A 17783-nucleotide genomic window follows, 5' to 3' on the forward strand; every position below is an offset into this window, starting at 1 on the left:
GTTGGGGGACCAAATGCGAATGGCAAGTTCTCAGTTAAGTCGGCAATTTGGATCCAAAATTGTGATAATAATATTGTGAATGCAAGAGAGCTTCTAAAGAAAATGTGGAATCTCAAACTCCCTCATAAGGTTAAAATTTTTAGTTGGCTTCTTATTCTTGGAATGATCCCCACAAGAGACAGACTATCAAGATATGTTGATAATATTTCATCTATATGTCCTATGTGTAATTTAGAGGATGCAAATAGATCCCATTTATTTATAAATTGAGGTTTTGCTAGACTTGTTTGGAATTGTCAAGCTATATCAAACAACACAAGGTTAAATCAATCTCTCCTCTTTAATGACTGGCTAAATGCTCTAGCTGTCAAGAGTGATGAAGGTTTATGTGATCTTAGCAAAGCTTTACTAATTTGCTAGCAAATTTGGAAAGAGAAGAATCTAGTTGTGTTCCAAAGAAAAAAATCCAAACCTTGTAAGGATTGTTAAGGCTGCTCTCAACTTTGGAAGAGACTTCATCATTGCCAACAACATGGTTCCTGAAGGTTGTGATGATATGAGGTCTCCACCGCCCTCCTTTATCCGGTGGTCCCCTTCCAAATCCTGGTTTTTTGTTAAACTTAATTTTGATGGCTCTATGGTGAATCAAGGTGCTACTGTGGGATTTATGATTAGAAATGAGAAAGGGGAGCCTATTATTGTGGGAGCTAGATTTATTGGTCAGAATACCATCTCTATTGTAGAATGTCTGGCTTTACGGGATAGTTTGTGGATGGCATGGTCTAAGGGTTTGTCTTGTATTGTGGTGAAGGGTGATTTGAAGCTGGTGATTGAGTTCATCCGTGGAGCTTATAGCCCCCCTTGGAGATTGAAGTCCATCTTGGAGGAAATTCGCTGGCTTGCTGGTTTTTTTTATGACATTTGTTGGAAATATGTCTTCAGGGAAGTCAATTTTCTAGTGAATGCTATAACTAGTATCGGTTACTCTGTTGCTGATTTTCATGTTTGGGATAGAACTCTTCCTTTGGCTGCTCGTCAAGCCTGCTTGTTTGATTGTACCCAAACTGAATGCCCTAAGGGCTTTTCTCTTTAATGAAGTCCTTTTCTATCAAAATAAATAATCCGACATGCCCGTCAAGCCTTCTAGTTTGATTGTACCCAAACTGGATGCCGTGGAGGCTTTTCTCTTTAATGAAGTTCCTTTTCTATCAAAATAAATAAATAATCCGTCATGTCGCATAGCTTTATGTGTCATTTTCAGTAAGGAACCAACCATGCCCCTTTATAAAATTTAAAGTACAAAAAACAAAAGAGAATTGTTATTAATATTCCAAAAATCTTATTTTACACTCCAAACTTTCTATATTATGAAAGAAAAATACACTTGTAAGGAGTGTAGAATGAGATTTTTGAAGTCCCAATAGCACTTCCCAAACAAAAATTGATCTCACATTTTTAAAAATATATATTTTAACTTGTACATATAACTGCTTTGACACATATCTTGTATTCGTGTTAATGTTTCATCAAATTGCACATATCTTGTATTAGTGTCAATTCGTAGTGTCATGTGAGAAGAAATTGCATGTTTCCATCCTTTCTATAACGTAGCCTTCAACAACACGTTCCTTGCAAGGAACCCGTATTCGAGATTGAATTAAAATTGGGCAGGGACAAATCCACGGTTTTAAGAGAATACAGTATTCTCGCGTTGCTCCCTTGACACAGAGCAGTAATGTTACGGTGGTTCACAAGAGCACACATAATCCACAATCTCAGAACAATAATAGTTTCCTGTTCTACGAAACAAATCACCCGCCAACCCGCCACTCTTCGGCCTTGAGAATTTTCGTCAAGTCTTGCTTTCTTTGAAAGAATTTTATCAACCCCTCTTTGCAATCCCTACATAAGATGTTGACAGGTGGGTTACTTTAACAAATGAACACACAGCATATCAACATCACAGGATTCTGTCCTGAAGATCCGTCATTAAATTGGACGCCAAGGAACTAAGCTTCTTCCCGGTCTCTCCAGCGATATTCGTTAAGGAAGAGAGATCCTGTTGTGCCTGGAAAGGATCACCCCCCGATTAAACCCAAATTAATTAAACAAAACTCAGGATGGAAATTCAAAAGCAAATACATACAACACTAAAAAACCACCGGCAAAGTTTATTGTCTACCACTGCAAGGCATATACCTGAAACGACAGTCGGTTGATTAGGTCGCTTGCAGTAAGATCAATAGCTGAATTATCTCCCCTGTCACCAAATAGATCAGCGCTGGAGATGGCTGCAGAACCCTGGAAGTAGAAAGACAATTGAGTTATCAACTGCTAAATTCATTCTCCAAGATTTCCCACTATCTCAGCATATCAAATATATTGGCAATTTGGTATTGACTTTCAATGCTAAAGTTTCACACGTCATGTCCAGACATGAAAAATACGCATAAGATACGTAAAAATTTAGTTGAACCATGTGATCATCTACAAGAGTGGGTCATCAAAAACACAAATAGATTTCCTTTTAATGAGGAAGGGGGATCGTATAACTGGTACAGATTGCAAATTACTGGGAAGAGCCTACTAGATGGTGGATCTAAAAAGGAGAAAAACAAGTCACTTTCAAGGAGAAAGTACTCGGCCAATGCGCTAGAGATACAGATGGGAACGTTGGCCAAATGTGGGATTCTATGGGATTAAGAAAGAACATTGTAAAGCCTTACACAAGGATAGAACCAATGAAAACTTTGAGAGGTATAAAATATCGAAGGAGGAGGCAAAGAAAGGATGAGAATGAAAATGTTTTAACTACAGAGAACGCGGTCTTTTCAATGAAAGACACGAAAGGAGTACTTCTTTGGGTGAGTTGAGTAACCCAGAAGGGTGTAAAAATTACTTCTATCGCCGAATCACAAAAGAGGAAGTGGTTGTAGCTTTGAAAAAAATTAAGCATAGAAAAGAAGGGTCCCGAGAGCATATGCTCCGATTAGAAAATGTGATAATGGGATAGAGTCTCAAGGTGAAAGGGGTAAAGGAAGACCTAGGAAGACTTTAGATAGAGACTTTAAAAAAAAAGACATGGAGTAATTGGAGCTAATAGAAGACTTGGCACAACACTGAGCGCAGTGGCATTCTAGGATTCATACAGTCGGCCCCACTTAATAGGTTAAGGCTTTATTGTTGTTTTTGTATTCATTTTGTTTAATAAAACGGCAAAACATGGATTCAAACAGCCAACCACTAAGTGGGATAAGGCCTTGTTGTTGTTATTGTAATGTAAAAGTATGTAGGCGTACCATGTGTGCTTACTCACTATCTCACTATGGTAGTTACCAATAAAAAATCTAAACTAATTTCCATCTCATGGATGCTTTAATATTCAAAAGACAATTTACTTCGGTTGTATGTTTTCCCTAGAACACGTACATAAAATGGGTGTAGCAGAGATGAGGATGCTTCATTGGATGTGTGGGCACACGAGAAAGGATAAGATTAGGAATGAGGATATCCAAGGTAAAGTAGGAGTAGCCGAAATTGAAGGAAAGATGAGAGAAAATCAGTTACGGTGGTTTGGACATGTGCAAAGAAGGCCTACTGACACTCCGGTTAAAAGATGCGACTACGGGACAGAGGTCCAGGGCCAAAGGGCTAGAGGAAGACCTAGGAAAATTTTAGAAGAGACTCTAAGAAAAGACTTTGAGTACTTGGATCTAATGGAGAACATGACACAGAACCGAGCACAATGGCGTTCTAGGATTCATATAGCCGACCCCACTTAGTGGGAAAAGGCTTTGTTGTTGTTGTTATTGTTATGTTTTCCCTAGGATATATATACTTTGCCATTATGAGGTCTAGATGACCAAGAGTAGTAAGATGATAAGCCTTCAACCAGAAAGAAAGGAAAAAAAAAAAAAAGAACAGAGATGTGGTACCATAATTCAAAAGAAGCACATGAATATGAACATGGTATTATAATAGTAATGACACACCGAGAACTTCTGCAAGGAGGTTTGAGCATCAACATCAGCAGATCTGCTTTGGTCACCAAAAAATTGTGCAGAAGAGATAGATTTTGCATTTGTGAATTTCTTTCTTGCTTCATCAGACTCCTGAATCTGAAAAACAATAAAACCTGAATATTTAACGAAAAAATAACATGAACAGAAATGAAAACTGGTTTTCAGAGTGTTCTGAACCATGACATAAATAAGTCTTCACATGTCACAAATCTATTCTTATAGGTGTCTCTAGGAATCAATATCCAAGTGCAAAAGGCCAATTGCAAACATCCAAAAGAGCGAACAATATTGGACAACATTTAGATTGAGGAAACCACCAGCAGTATACATTCTTCTGAAGAATAAATGCGTTTTTCCTGAACAGGTTTATAGTTAATACAATCTCACAAGGCACACTTTATTTCCACATCCAAAAATTATATGGCAGAGCCAAGTCAGCCAGACTGGTTGGTGTCATGCGAGGATTGTATATTCCATCTGTCATAAGAAATTTATTCTGAATGTAACTCTACTATTCAATAAACAAGGACTTACCATTTGAGGTATATGGTTTGCTGCTTTAAAACAACATAGAACGGGAATGGATAAAAAAAAGAGCACTCCTCGCCAAGCATCAATAAGCCAGTTAAAGTACCATAACGAATAATCTCATTCATCTCGTTAAAGATCATACTCTACCTATTTGTCTTGAAATCATCTCTTACTTTTGTATCAGAATACAAAAGAACAGATTTGTGCCTGACTATTGTTTCGCTTCCTGGTAATATAGTGCTTGTCTATTTTCTTCTTTCCTCAACAGGATAGTAGGAAAAGTTTAACCTGTCTGGTTCTCTTAAATTTATCACCCTGACACTTCTAAATCATGTCAACTCGTTGCTCCTGGTCTGATAGTGAAACATGTATCTAAGGACTTGGGCACATAAAAAATTTGCATAGTGAAACATGTATCTAAGGAACTGGGCACATGACATTTTTTAAATTGCATATGCTAATCCACAATTTAGGGCTTGTAAGGAACCTTTATATAATAATCAAGTGACACAGAAACAGAAATAGCTCCATCCCTTGTGAGGTATCTGAACTAGTTCTTGTGAGAAAACTACTTTGCATGTTAATGTCATTGGTCATAAATAACTTACTTGAACTTTTGAGGTATTTGAATTAGTTTTCTTGGGAAAGTTACTGTCCATTCCAAAATCTGCAAAGAAATTTGATGACTTCGGTGGAGCAATATGGCTAATTACATGAGCGCCAGTGGGATTTGTCTCAGTATTTTGGACAATTTCTACATACTCAAATCGAGATGCAAAGGATGATCCAGCTGTTGGAGTGCTGTTAGTTGAGGAAGGCACTGGCACTGGGACAACTGGATCTTCAGGTTTCTGATCGTACAGGCTTTCATTAGGCTGCATTTGATAAAGTTAAGAGAGAGAGGCTTTCTGGTTAACATATAATCAAATAAGAAACAGAATTCAAAGATACTACTATGAATAATCTACCCCAATTTAAGTAAGCAATCACAACCTTTGTAGTAAGTTTGCGAGCACCAAGCCCCCCAGTCTTCCCAATTTTCTTAGCACCACCAAGAGGCTTCTTAACAGTACTGGTAACATATGTATGGGGGGCTTTCTGGGAAGCAGTGATTTCAGGCGTTTCTTTCCTTGCTATAGAGTTCTCTTCTGGAGCTTCCTGGGTCTTAACATCAAGAATCCCATTAGATGCTTGTCCTGCCTGAGCTGCAACAGGTGATGGTGGAAGACCTGCCTCTTCTGCCATACTTTTAACTACTTCTTTAGAAAGTATTTGCCTATACAACTCGGCAGCTCTTGATGTATACTTAGCCTCAATTTTGCCTCCATCCGTCCATCCATGCTGCTTAAAGAACACTTGTGCACGGTTGTTTCCCCCGAAGCTCATCGTTCTCAGCTGTTCAGGAGTCCATGAGTCTAAATTTGTAGACCTATAAAAAGTTAAAAACAAATGTAAGACACTTGTCATTGCCTTCATTGTTGATTTTACAGTTATTTTAAAGAAAAATCTAAATAAGAATGTTAATATGATAAATTATCAAATACAATGTTGTTAAAATTTAAATAATCTAACATCAAATTGATTCAACCTCAAATAATTGAAAAATAAACAATCTCAGTTGTACTTTAAATTACAAAGACAAAATATATATTAAAAAGTAACTTAGATGTAAACTTAGAAAGTTAGAATCACTAAATGGGGAAATAAGATTTTAACAATTTGATGGAAATAAAATCTGAAATCAGACTATCAGATCCAACCATGATGGTGCTCTGTTCTTATTTCTTAGCAAGCCTAATGTTGGAATGTGGAAGATTTGTCTCTCTAATTGCCGAGCTGGTTGCCTTGATCCCAAACAAACCAAAGACTAGGAAGCTTTGACATCCTTAAGAGGAAGATTCCCCCGTCCTTAACAACAAAAGGAGCAACTATTAAGACATTTCTATGCAAGCATTGTATATTGCACAAAACTAGATAAGATTTGCCAATGAACAACTGTGACCATCACTCTATTGGCCGTTGACTAGAAATTACATTAAAAAAACTAAACGGAGATTTTAAGGTTAAAACATGAAGCTAACCTTTTCTTATAACCTTAATGTCTCATTCATTGCTAGAGCTAGTCTGCAATTTACAATAACCATACAGGGAAAAAGCAAAAAGGCTTGCCTATTCAAACCAAAATTCCTCCTTCAAATTAGGAACAGAAGCAAAGATTTCCCGAAAAAAACAGAGCGGCCAAGTAAGTCAGAAAGTGACAATCAACAAAAGCATAAGTTATTGCAGAAACATCCAGAACGACAACATCAATGCATTCTGAATTACATAAAACTAAAGGGTTCCTGGTATTCGTTTGTTTGTGTATCTGCAGTTTCTTGTCTACTTTTGCATATTTCAGAACAATGCATGTGACAGTTTACGGTTTCTAGAAGAAAGCATGATCTTGTGCAGTACGGACAATGCAACACCCTCAATTCCATCCGATCAAATGTGCATCGAGTCACCAAATTTCTAAGATTTAATTAATGAAACAAACTATTACTTGGATCCCCAACATTCAGGCTATTCAACCCCTTCACCGTGCTTCCAGTTCCAAACATAAATTAGCAGCATAAAATACGTACATACATATATGTATATGTGGTGACTCCAAGCGAACACTGAAAACTTAACGAATCGAAGATTGAGAGAATTAACAATCTGTTACTGCTATACGAAATCATACCTAACAAAGCTGATATGAACGCCGAGACTGCGATGAACGGCCGAGCAATCGATGCAGAGAAAGATCCCATACGTAACCGATGCCCAAGTCGGGTTCTTTGCATTACAATCGAAACACATCTGAACCAAATACACCACAAAATACATTAAAAAGCAAGTAAATAAAGATCTCAACAAAGAATTCACAGATCTGAATCAGATCTCACAAACCCATATCGAATTTTTCACAAAAATTAAAAACCCATAAAAAAAATACAAAAAAAAAGGGAAAAATGAAACTAAAAAAAACCAACCTTGTTTTCTGACTTTGCTTTCAGTTTTCTGAAAACAGCGGTCTTGTCGTTTGAGATTTCGGACGCCATTGGGAAGGCAATTCAAATCCCAGAGAAACAGAGAGAAATCAAATAAATCCGAAGAGGTGCTTGGAACACCTCCTCAGGCAAAAGAGAGAAGAGACGGAGACAAAAGGTTGAAGTGAAATCCCCAAATCGATTTTAGCTTTCTGTTTTTTGGAATTTTTATTTCGCAAAAATTTTTAAACGAAAGCATTTTATGATGCACACGGTTGGGCAAAATGGCTAAATTGCCCGTGCGTTTTTGGGGTATTTGCGGCTTTGGTGCTTTTGGTTATGTCGAGTGGTAATTAATGACTTGGATGAAGGTTAAATGCGAAACCAAACGTTAATGGCTGGGGGGCTTGTATGGGATGGGTCAAGCTGAACCTTGAGTTGTTCATTTTTTCTTTAAAACGTTTTGATTTTAGTGTAAATGACATTGTTGGTTAAAAAAGAAAAAAAAATATTGATTTTAAAATTATTGGGAGAGCTTGTCCTCCGAATGGGTTCCGACCCGGCTCAAGGGATTAATCCTTGTCTAAGTGCAGGGGATACCCTGGATTCATCCAAAATGTGAGATGAATAGACGTAGAGAAAATAACTTTTACTGTTTTACATATAAATATCTATTTATAATGAGGTCTAATTTGAGTTGAATCATTTTGAAATGTTACTATATAAAAATAAAAAAGGGCTTAAATGTTAAAATAGTCCTTGAGTTTTATTCATATGCCAATTTAATCCTCGTGTTTAAGCTTGGCCAAATTGATTCTTGTGTTTTACTCTGTCAGTTAATGTAGTCCATTAGTGATTGAATGGGTGGGGACTCCGAAAGCACATGCAGGATAAACAAGTGATTCAGATTTAAAACTGGGTCCAGTCTAGAAAGAACAGAAAACTCTCAACAAGCCAAAACTAATCAAGATCAATAGGAAGACTAGTAATTTATTGACAAAGTTAGTTCATGTGACAATCTATATGGAAGGGCAGTTTATTTGATGCATTCCTATTGAGGAAGTTTTTTTTAGACTATCTCCGAATGAGATGTCAAATTCTAAGTGGAATGTCATGTAATCAAATTTGAAGGTAAGAAAAATGTCCAACCAAAATGTCAATCGTATGTGGATTGACATATAAGAAAATGTGATGTTAAATTATTTTTTTAATTATTTTATTGTGTAGGTCTCATCAATGCGCCAATTATAGATCTTGAACATTTATTTTAATTGATTTCTTTTTTTAAAATGGATCCTATAAATATCATTTATAACAAAAAAAACATCGGTTGGAGGAAGAGAAAATCTGACATTGTCATGTCAGCCATCAAATTAACATTTGAAATTTATCTTTTGACATCTCTATTGGAGATAGTCTTATTCTCCAACTCTATAGTCACTTTGTAACGACATGTCCCCAATTATTATGATTTTTATAATTTTTAAATGTGAATTTACGAAAATGCCCTTCGAGGTAAAGTGTTGAATTTTGTTGACTACCGTGTCGTGTCACGTAAGGTTCAATTTCTTGGCGTATCCTCGTAGTACTTGTCGCCACGAACGCGTGGGCGCAAATGGATCGTGATTTGGAGTTATAACGAAGGAGTTTTAACGTTTAAAGTTGGGGGCATTTTGTAAATTGGTTAATATCAAGAAAATTTCAGATTTTTGGAGCAAAATCCGAGATGCCACGTGTGTGGCCCAGATTAAAAGGAACAAAGGATGGTCGGTGCAGATGGAGTATATAGGAGAGAAAGGAGGGAGGAACTGGACCAATCAGAAAATGAGAGATGATAGGGTGACCAATCAAAAAAGAAAGGAAGGAGGGGAAAGGAGAGAAAGGGAAAGCGGGGGATCCTCGACCCATCCCCCTTTTCCGACCCAACCTGGCTCCCATTTGTGTTCTCCGACGAATTTCGTCCATTTCTCCTGCGAACCAAGTCACCTAACAACAGGGAAAACATTCCCTATCATTCTCTCTTCCTATTACACCCTAGAAATCATAGATTTTTAGCATGGAATTCGAGAAACACCACACCGGTGGGTGTGGCGGTTCTTGAGAAGATCCTCCCATTTCTGAAACGTTTTCTTCCAATTACCACCACCCCTAGACTTCTCTTGAGGCCTGGAACAAAGCCCAACCAACCTTGGGGGCAGTAGAGTATCGGAAAAGTCGAATTGAAGCTCACCCTTTATGGGGTTTCCGACTGATTGAGGAGAAACTAAGGTGTTTCCCGACCGAATTGGCCTTGGCCATAGGTATGAAAGTTGCTCCACTCACTAAGATCTTCATTTTTGTGAAGTTTGAGAATTTTTAGAAATAGTTGAATTTTCCGGCAAGCGGCCAACCGGCGAGTGCGGCAGTGATTGGGCAGAGATGTTCCCTGACCTTCCTAGGTTAAACTTGAATACTCTGATTCCATTGGTGAAGTTCTATTGACGAATTTCCATCATTTGAATTTAGTTCCATGAAAGTCCGCCGCTTGATTATTATAGCAATCGACGATCCGACCATTGGATCATCACCAAACTTTGATATGTTATAATACGTAATATTTGAGGATATTAGAAACTTACAGATCAGGAATCCGACGTGCGGATCTTCCCAATTAAGACATGTAAGTTATATGTCTATTGATAAGAATTCTAAGACATGATTTGATAATTGTTCTAGGCGGCAATCGTTCGTGACGCCTTGATATTTGTGTTGGGGAGTTGTAGCGCGGACTCTAAGTGAGTGGGCTTTTAGTTTTCTGTATATATACGTATGTATACTTTACGTTTTTCCTAGAAATTGTTTTAAATGAAATGTGATTGAAATGCCATGTCATACTTGCGTTATATTTTACTGTATACATTGGTATAGTCATGTATAATGTTGCATGATGCTGCGGAGCCTAGGTAAGCTACAGGTGAGTATATTATGATATTAGCGGTTGTGATGTATATGGTTATGCCTGGATGCATTTGGTACTCATTATCCTGCACCCTGGTGTTAGTGCTCCGCCCGAGGTTAGGGCCAGCCTTCACATGATCATTCACCTCATGCACCGTACGCTCACCTTGGATCCAAGGTAGGTGCCAGCCTATTGTACAGACCACATTAGGTGGTTCCGACTCGTAGGTGTGTAGACGTCAAAATTTCGGTGAAATGAATGTTGACCAATAATTAAAATTTCAACGCTCACGTGTCACATAAATTTTACATGTAGCGTGTGACTCAACGAAAAATCGAAATAAATTGGAAAGGTCATCAAATAGGACACGTGTCAATACCTGGCAGAAATGATTTATTTCATCTGATTATTTAAATCCAAAAATCAAGTTTTGGAATTCTATAAATAGGAAGCCAAGACATTCATTTTGGAAAAAAATGAGGCAAAAAGAAAGAAGGAAGGAAGGGAAGAAAAAAAGAAGGAAATTTACATTACACCAAAACTTTGAAGCTTTGAAACTCTAAAGCTCTCAAGCAAATCTCGAAGGACCAAGAAAGCTATCTTCGTTCTTCGTCAAATCTGAAGAGAAATGTTCATCATTCATCATCCGTTCATCCTAAGATCAAGCCCCAACGACCCTTTGGATCAACAACCTCAACAAATCCACACATCCAATCGTTCTTCAAGATTAAGCCCAAAAGCCCTTGAAGATCCGCTCATCCATCAACCTTCAAGATCAAGCCCAGAAGCCCTTGAAGAAATCCATACACCCAGTCTTCAAGATCAAGCCCAAAAGCCCTCGAATATCCGTTCATCAACTGTTTATCCCTAGATCAAGCCCCGACGGCCCTTTGGATCAACAGCTCGTCCACAAACCCATACACCCATTCTTCAAGATCAAGCCCAACGCCCCTTGAAGATCCGTTCATCAACTGTTCATCCTTAGACCAAGCCCCGACGGCCCTTTGGATCAACAGCTCATCCACAAACCTACACCCTACGAAGATAGAATCAGAGGATCAAATTACAAAGAGATTGTAACCCCAAAATCATTAATACAAAATATATTTTGTACACGGTGTTCTTGTTTCTTGTTGCAGGAATTTTTCGTGTTTACAAACTTGGCACGCCCAGTGGGACAATCTCTACCTCTCATCTCTATCTCCGTTCAAGATATTCAAGCACAGTCCATGGCTTCAAACAAAGAACAAGTCATGACTATCGGCACTACCTCCATTGAAAAACAGCTGGTTCAGACGAAGGAAACAATTGCAAGGCTGATAAAGACTGCAGAGGAGAAAAACTTGCAAACCGCCGGACTCATCAACCGTCTGGAGGCGCAACATGGTGTCATAGTGAAACCAAGCTCTCTTCCAACTAAGAGGACCGAAGAAGGCTTCAACCCAAATGCCTACGAACTTATGTCAAAGGCTAGGCATGACTTTGATTCCTCTTCAAATCTTGGAAAGAAGGTTTCAAACACCGTCAACGACAAAGATCGCGACCTCACCGAGACTCAAAGGAAGTTGAAGGAGCATGATTATGGAGTTGACAACAACAAAGCTGGACTTGGCTTCACACCAAATGCACCCGCGAAGATTTCAAGCAAAGTAAAGAAAGCTAGCGCTTAACACATCAGCGTGAGCATTGAACAAGACCAAGAAGAGCCTAAACCCTTCCCTCGGACGACGGTCTTCGATAAGATGAGCCATTCAAGCTCCAGAACTTCAGTGCTTAATCGCATTGGTGGTCAAGACCGAACCTCTGTCTTCAAGAGGCTTAACGCGCCGACATCCCGAAGCTCTGTTTTTGAAAGGTTGTTAAAGCCTAAGAAACAAAGCAACACAACTATCTCTCCTCTGCGACGATCAGCTTCAGAAAGATTTGAAGATAATGGTAAGCCTTTTGGAAAGAGGAAGACAACACCAAAGGAAGAAAAGCTCGATGAGTTAGGAGAAAAAGACAACGCTCGAAGCTTGATTCCCTCAAGGATGAAGCGCCAAGCAATCCTAGAGGTCGACACAAAAGGACCACTGAAGGTAAGGAGGCGCATCATCGTCCACACTGGCAAATCTTCATGCCAACAAACTTAAGAGAACGGCACTGAAGAGGAGATCCAAGATGTTTTCTACATCACGGTTCAAGAAGGTAAAGAAGACGAAAGCCCGAGGAAATACTCAGAGTCCCTACTCTCCGACGCTGATCCGAGCGGCAGTACAACCATGCAAGTCATGACCACTGGAGCAACTTCAATCGAGGAACAGCTAGCTCGGATGAATGAAGCAATCGCAAAGCTCACACGGACTGTGGAAGAGAAGGACTTGCAGATTGCCGCACTTGTCAACCAACTAGATGCGCTGCCCGACGTGAAAGTCGACCCAAATATTGGCCTATTAAAGAAAGAAGTCGACGAAGAAGAGGAGCCACTAGCGGAGAAAGTTGAAGAGAAGCCGAAGCTAGACCAAGCAACGGCATTCATGGGATCTCTCTCTATCCAGCAGCTACAGGAAATGATCCCAAACACTATCAAGACACAGTACGAAGGAAGCTCGCATGACTCCGTACTGTACTCAAAGCCTTACTCCAAGAAGATTGATGCTTTGAAGATACCAAGGGGTTATCAGCCCCCAAAATTCATGCAGTTCGATGGAAAAGGCAACCCGAAGCAACATGTCGCCCATTTCGTTGAAACTTGCAACAATGCTGGGACAGAGGGAGACTACCTCGTCAAACAGTTCGTGCGTTCGCTGAAAAGTAACGCTTTTGACTGGTACACTAACCTCGAACCTGAGTCTATCAACAGTTGGGATCAGCTAGAAAGGGAATTCCTCAACCGTTTCTACAACACTCATCGTACTGTAAGCATGCTAGAGCTGACCAGTACGAAACAGTGGAAAGATGAACCTGTCGTCGACTACATAAATAGATGGCGTTCTTTAAGTCTGGATTGCAAAGATCGACTTTCTGAAACCTCTGCCATTGAGATGTGCGTTCAAGGCATGCTGTGGGGACTACACTACATCCTTCAAGGCATCAAACCACGAACATTTGAGGAGTTAGCCACTCGCGCCCATGATATGGAGTTAAGCATCACCCGTCATGGGAAGAAAGAACAGATCGCCGACTACAAGAATGACAAAGTTTTGGGGCCAAAGGTGGATAAGGCTGCGTGGAAACCCACCAAGGAAGCAATGACGGCCAACACAACTCCAGTCAAAACCCATACACGAAGCAAGGCGATTCAAACCGAAGCTTTTCGTGATCAAGAGATACGTAAACGCACTTTGAAGGAGCTTGAGGAGAAGACTTATCCATTCCCCGACTCTGACGTGGTTGCCATGTTGAAAGACTTGCTTGACAAAAAGGTGATCGACCTACCTGAGTGCAAACGGCCAGAAGATATGAACCGTACTGACAGTCTAAGGTACTGTAAATTCCACCGCTTCATTAGTCATCCGACGGAAAAGTGCTTTGTGCTAAAAGATCTCATCATGAAGTTGGCTCAGAAAGGGATCATCGAGCTAGATCTTAATGATGTGGTGAAGTCAAACTATACCACCGCCACTTCTGGCTCTTTGAACTCAAAATCTTCACCTCAACCGCTGGGGGCATGCTCCAAAACCATGTCAGTTAAGTCAAGTGAAGTTGAAGGATGGACTTATGTCACTCCAAAGAAAATGCACAAGAAACATAGGTCTCCTCCACAAGTTCACCAATCGGAAAGGGGGCAAAGCAGCTACCGTCAACCTTCAAAGATACATGAAAGTGTTGAGGATGATGAAGTTATGACACAAAGATCGTCCGTTGCCATCACGATGTGCGATTTCTTCCCCAAAGACTTCTTCAATCACTAAGTCAAGACTTCTTGCTATAAAGATTGCAAGGAATGCCTCTCTAAGATCGTTTGACAAATTCAAAAAGCTCATTGTCTACACGTGTTGAAACTGCAAAAGACACCACAAGCTCCTCGTTCACATGAACCTAAAAGGTGACAAACCAAACGCTCCTTGCCTGCACGAGCTGAAACTGCAAACGGCACCAAATGCTCCTGGCCCGCAAGAGCATAAACTGTGTACGGCAAAATCATCACCAAAATCATCACCAAAATCATCACCAAAATCGTCACCAAAATCATCACCAAAATCATCATCAAAACCATCACTCATTTGAACTACGTTATGACTTGATCTCTTCTTTGGAAGAGTACGTAGGCAACTTGAAACTTCAAAACTTCAAGTACAGTCACATCAAAATAAATAAATAAATGTTTCATTAAAGAAGGTTAATTTTATTACAAAAGAAAAGAAAAACAAAATACATATGTTACTATGTATTAGAAAAAAATATATATATTCACATCATCAAAAAAAAAAAAAAAATATATATATATATATATACACACACACATGTTAAAGTGGGTTTGCCTACACTTAAGACCCATGCCAACTCAAAGAAACAGAAGTTGAAGTCCACAAGAAGGAGCAACCCAAATGCCAGGCCCATCCCTTCTCAAACACAATTGTTTTGAGCTTGCTGTGCAAGGAGCTCTGCTTCTTCTCCCACCAGGCCCGGGCCCGGCTCTCAAAGCCCAAACTGCGTTTTTCCTATATGCACTGAAAAAGCCTTAAGCTTTAAGCTCTTCTCCTTCCCATCAATCGATGGAATCCATGGCCATTCTCCCCAAATCTGAAATCTCATTCAAAACCCTAGATGAACCTGCTGAAGGAAGAAATCGCCAAGAAACGGCAGAGGCTCAAAGAAGACATCGGCGGCAAGCGATTCTTTAAGCGTTCCGAGATCGAGCAGAAGCAAACCCAGAAGCTTCGGGAGCAAGAGAAGCGCGAATTAGAAGCCAAAGCCCAACGTCAAGGCGCCGCGTCCAACACCGCCTCCACAAACTACTCTTCCGCCGCTCATTCGAATTCCAATTCTGCCGCAGCTTCTTCCTCCGCCAATGCATCCTCCAATGCCACCGCGTCGAAGTCGTTAACCGATGAGCAGAACATCGACAAGATGAACCTTCCAAAACAGGAGGTCGTCCGCCGGCTCCGGTTCCTCAAGCAGCCAATCACTCTCTTCGGCGAGGATGATGACGCCCGGCTCGACCGACTTAAGTACGTGTTGAAGGCTGGTCTGTTCGAGGTCGACAGCGACATGACGGAGGGGTAGACGAACGATTTCCTTCACGACGTGGGGAGAAACGATGACGCACCGGCCATGGAGCTCAACTCAAAGACCAATAAAAGTGGCGGGTATGGGTTTGATACTGATGCTCCGAAAGCTCTGTTCCCGTTTGAGTTTCCTTACGGCGGCACTTTTGGGGTTTCATCGGATTTCATTTCGCCGGTCGATGTCGAGCGAGACTGAGAGTGACGAGGAAGACTACCTCGCTGGGTTGACCCGCCACATGGCTCGCTCCACTCTCGACGACGAGTTCAAATACCTCGACTCTGCTTTCGCCTCCAAAAAGCCAAAGGGTTAGGTCGCTTCTGGTTCTCCCCAGTCGACTCTCTGCGCAGTCGGCAGCGGTTGCGGATGCGGACAGGGCTCGAGCCGCTGAAGCCCTAACGACCAATTCACACCGACCCCACAAACTCCCCAAAGTCTTTGCCTTTACTCTCTTCGCCCTCTCCGCCCTGTTCTCTCTCTCTGTCTCTCTCTTCCGTCTGCAATTTTCGATTTCTTCAAAGCTCCAAAACAACCAAGAAACTACCAATTAGGGTTTCGTCTTCGGAGCTTCGATTTTGTATGCGGGATTATATGAGCGTTTTGTATAGCATTCGGTGGATTCATTGTGTTGCAATTCAATGGCGGAGCGGAGGTTCGGTATAGGCTATGCTTTGGCGCCCAACAAGCAGCAAAGCTTCATCCAAGAGTCGCTGGTCATTACACCGTCAAGGATCTTAAGGACGAGGGCGAGACGAAACATCTAGAAGCATTAGTAGAGGGAACAGAGTCGAGTTTCTTTAGCTCGTAGACTGTAAAAGCGGTTTGCGGCTGCGCGAGCTGCGAGGAAGACAACAATGGCGACGGAACTGGAAGAGCTAGTGGGATTTCTATCCTCTCCATCTCCAACAATGACAAAGGCAGCTGTTGATATCGTTCGGGGGCTAACCGGCTCCGACGACGGCCTGCAGTCTTTGGGCAATTATTCGAAGATTCTGCTTCCTTCGTTATCTCGTCTCGTAGCCGGAAACAAGGAGGTCGCGGAACCTGCAGCGGAAGCTCTTGTTAATCTTTCACAAAATTCAGGTCTAGCAGCTAAGATGGTTGACATGGGAATGATTAACGTTGCTATGGACGTTTTGTATAAGCCAGGGTCTAGCATTAGCCCGTTGCTGGTTATGCTTTTAGTTAATCTCACGCAGTTGGATGTCGGTGTTACTTGTTTACTGCAGACTGGAGACGAGAAGATGCAAGGGCTTTATGTTATGAAGCTTGTGAGATCATTTTGCAGATCTTCAGATGAAGCTAGCGAAGATCCATTTGAGCATGTTGGTTTCATACTTGTAAACATCTCAAAGCAGGAAGCAGAAGAAGCTGCAGAGGCTGAGCCGGAACGTGTCTGAGGCCATCTCGTCGCTCAAGAACTCGCTGAGTCTCGACTTGGCGAGTGACTTAGTTACGGCATCATTGGATGGGCATCCTGCCACGTTGATTCAAGATGTGTCTGAACAGGAGCCTCAAGGTCGCCAAGTCTGGTGTGAAGAAGAGGGAATCTCTGGCCTGAGAGAGAAACTTCCTGATAGAGTCGCACATCGCCTCTTTCTTCAACCTCAACAGTATGGACTTTGCTGCTTGCCTTGCACGGCGACGCTTCATCAAGACCCTGCCATGCTTGCCATGCACACTCTCCTTTTTTCCTCATCCTTCACTCCGGCCACCGTGGTCAAAATCGGCGAAGAACTTCAACGACCGCTGTCAAACGACTAGCCGATCGTGAAGCTCGACGCTTTGCACTACCTCCAAGCTCGACTCCAGCTCTCTGTCCGTCTTCGTCCTCCTCTGCAAGCCCTCTCCTTCTACCGATCAGCTTTAGCAGCACGGACACCCCTTCCTCCTCCGTCTTCTCTCGAACTCGGCCTGGGTTTTCACCCACAAACCTAGCCTTGTAGAGCACCATATATATATATAAAAAAAATAAATAAAAATAAAAAATAATAATAATAATAATAAAATAATAATAAAAAAATAAAATAAAATAAAATAAAAGGGTAGCAATGATGATGTTGGAAAGCA

The 17783-nt window shown here is 40.9% G+C and overlaps 3 protein-coding genes and 1 pseudogene across 3 annotated transcripts; 3 read left to right on the forward strand and 1 right to left on the reverse strand.

Moving 5' to 3' along the window:
- The first annotated feature begins 532 nt into the window (after window positions 1–532).
- LOC137732907 (uncharacterized) lies at window positions 533–1093 on the forward strand. Its single transcript, XM_068472155.2, has one exon. It carries the CDS (start codon window positions 533–535, stop codon window positions 1091–1093), a length of 561 nt encoding a protein of 186 aa, XP_068328256.2.
- A 520-nt stretch (window positions 1094–1613) lies between these two features.
- On the reverse strand, window positions 1614–7911 carry LOC137731066 (putative ADP-ribosylation factor GTPase-activating protein AGD8). The gene is made up of 7 exons (XM_068470137.2): window positions 7571–7911; window positions 7279–7397; window positions 5547–5982; window positions 5162–5428; window positions 3993–4118; window positions 2200–2301; window positions 1614–2068 (listed from the first exon to the last, which is right to left on the reverse strand). Exons 1-7 carry the CDS (start codon window positions 7637–7639, stop codon window positions 1961–1963), a joined length of 1227 nt encoding a protein of 408 aa, XP_068326238.2. The 5' UTR covers window positions 7640–7911; the 3' UTR covers window positions 1614–1960.
- Window positions 7912–15254: 7343 nt separating this feature from the next.
- LOC148690222 (uncharacterized) lies at window positions 15255–15911 on the forward strand (annotated as a pseudogene).
- A 563-nt stretch (window positions 15912–16474) lies between these two features.
- On the forward strand, window positions 16475–17113 carry LOC137714316 (uncharacterized). Its single transcript, XM_088687220.1, has one exon. The coding sequence runs from the start codon at window positions 16568–16570 to the stop codon at window positions 17111–17113; it is 546 nt and encodes a 181-aa protein (XP_088543346.1). The 5' UTR covers window positions 16475–16567.
- The last annotated feature ends 670 nt before the right edge of the window (window positions 17114–17783 follow it).

Source organism: Pyrus communis, chromosome 16 (assembly GCF_041283825.1).
Source record: "Pyrus communis isolate YQ-2024b chromosome 16, ASM4128382v1, whole genome shotgun sequence".
NCBI lineage: Eukaryota > Viridiplantae > Streptophyta > Magnoliopsida > Rosales > Rosaceae > Pyrus > Pyrus communis.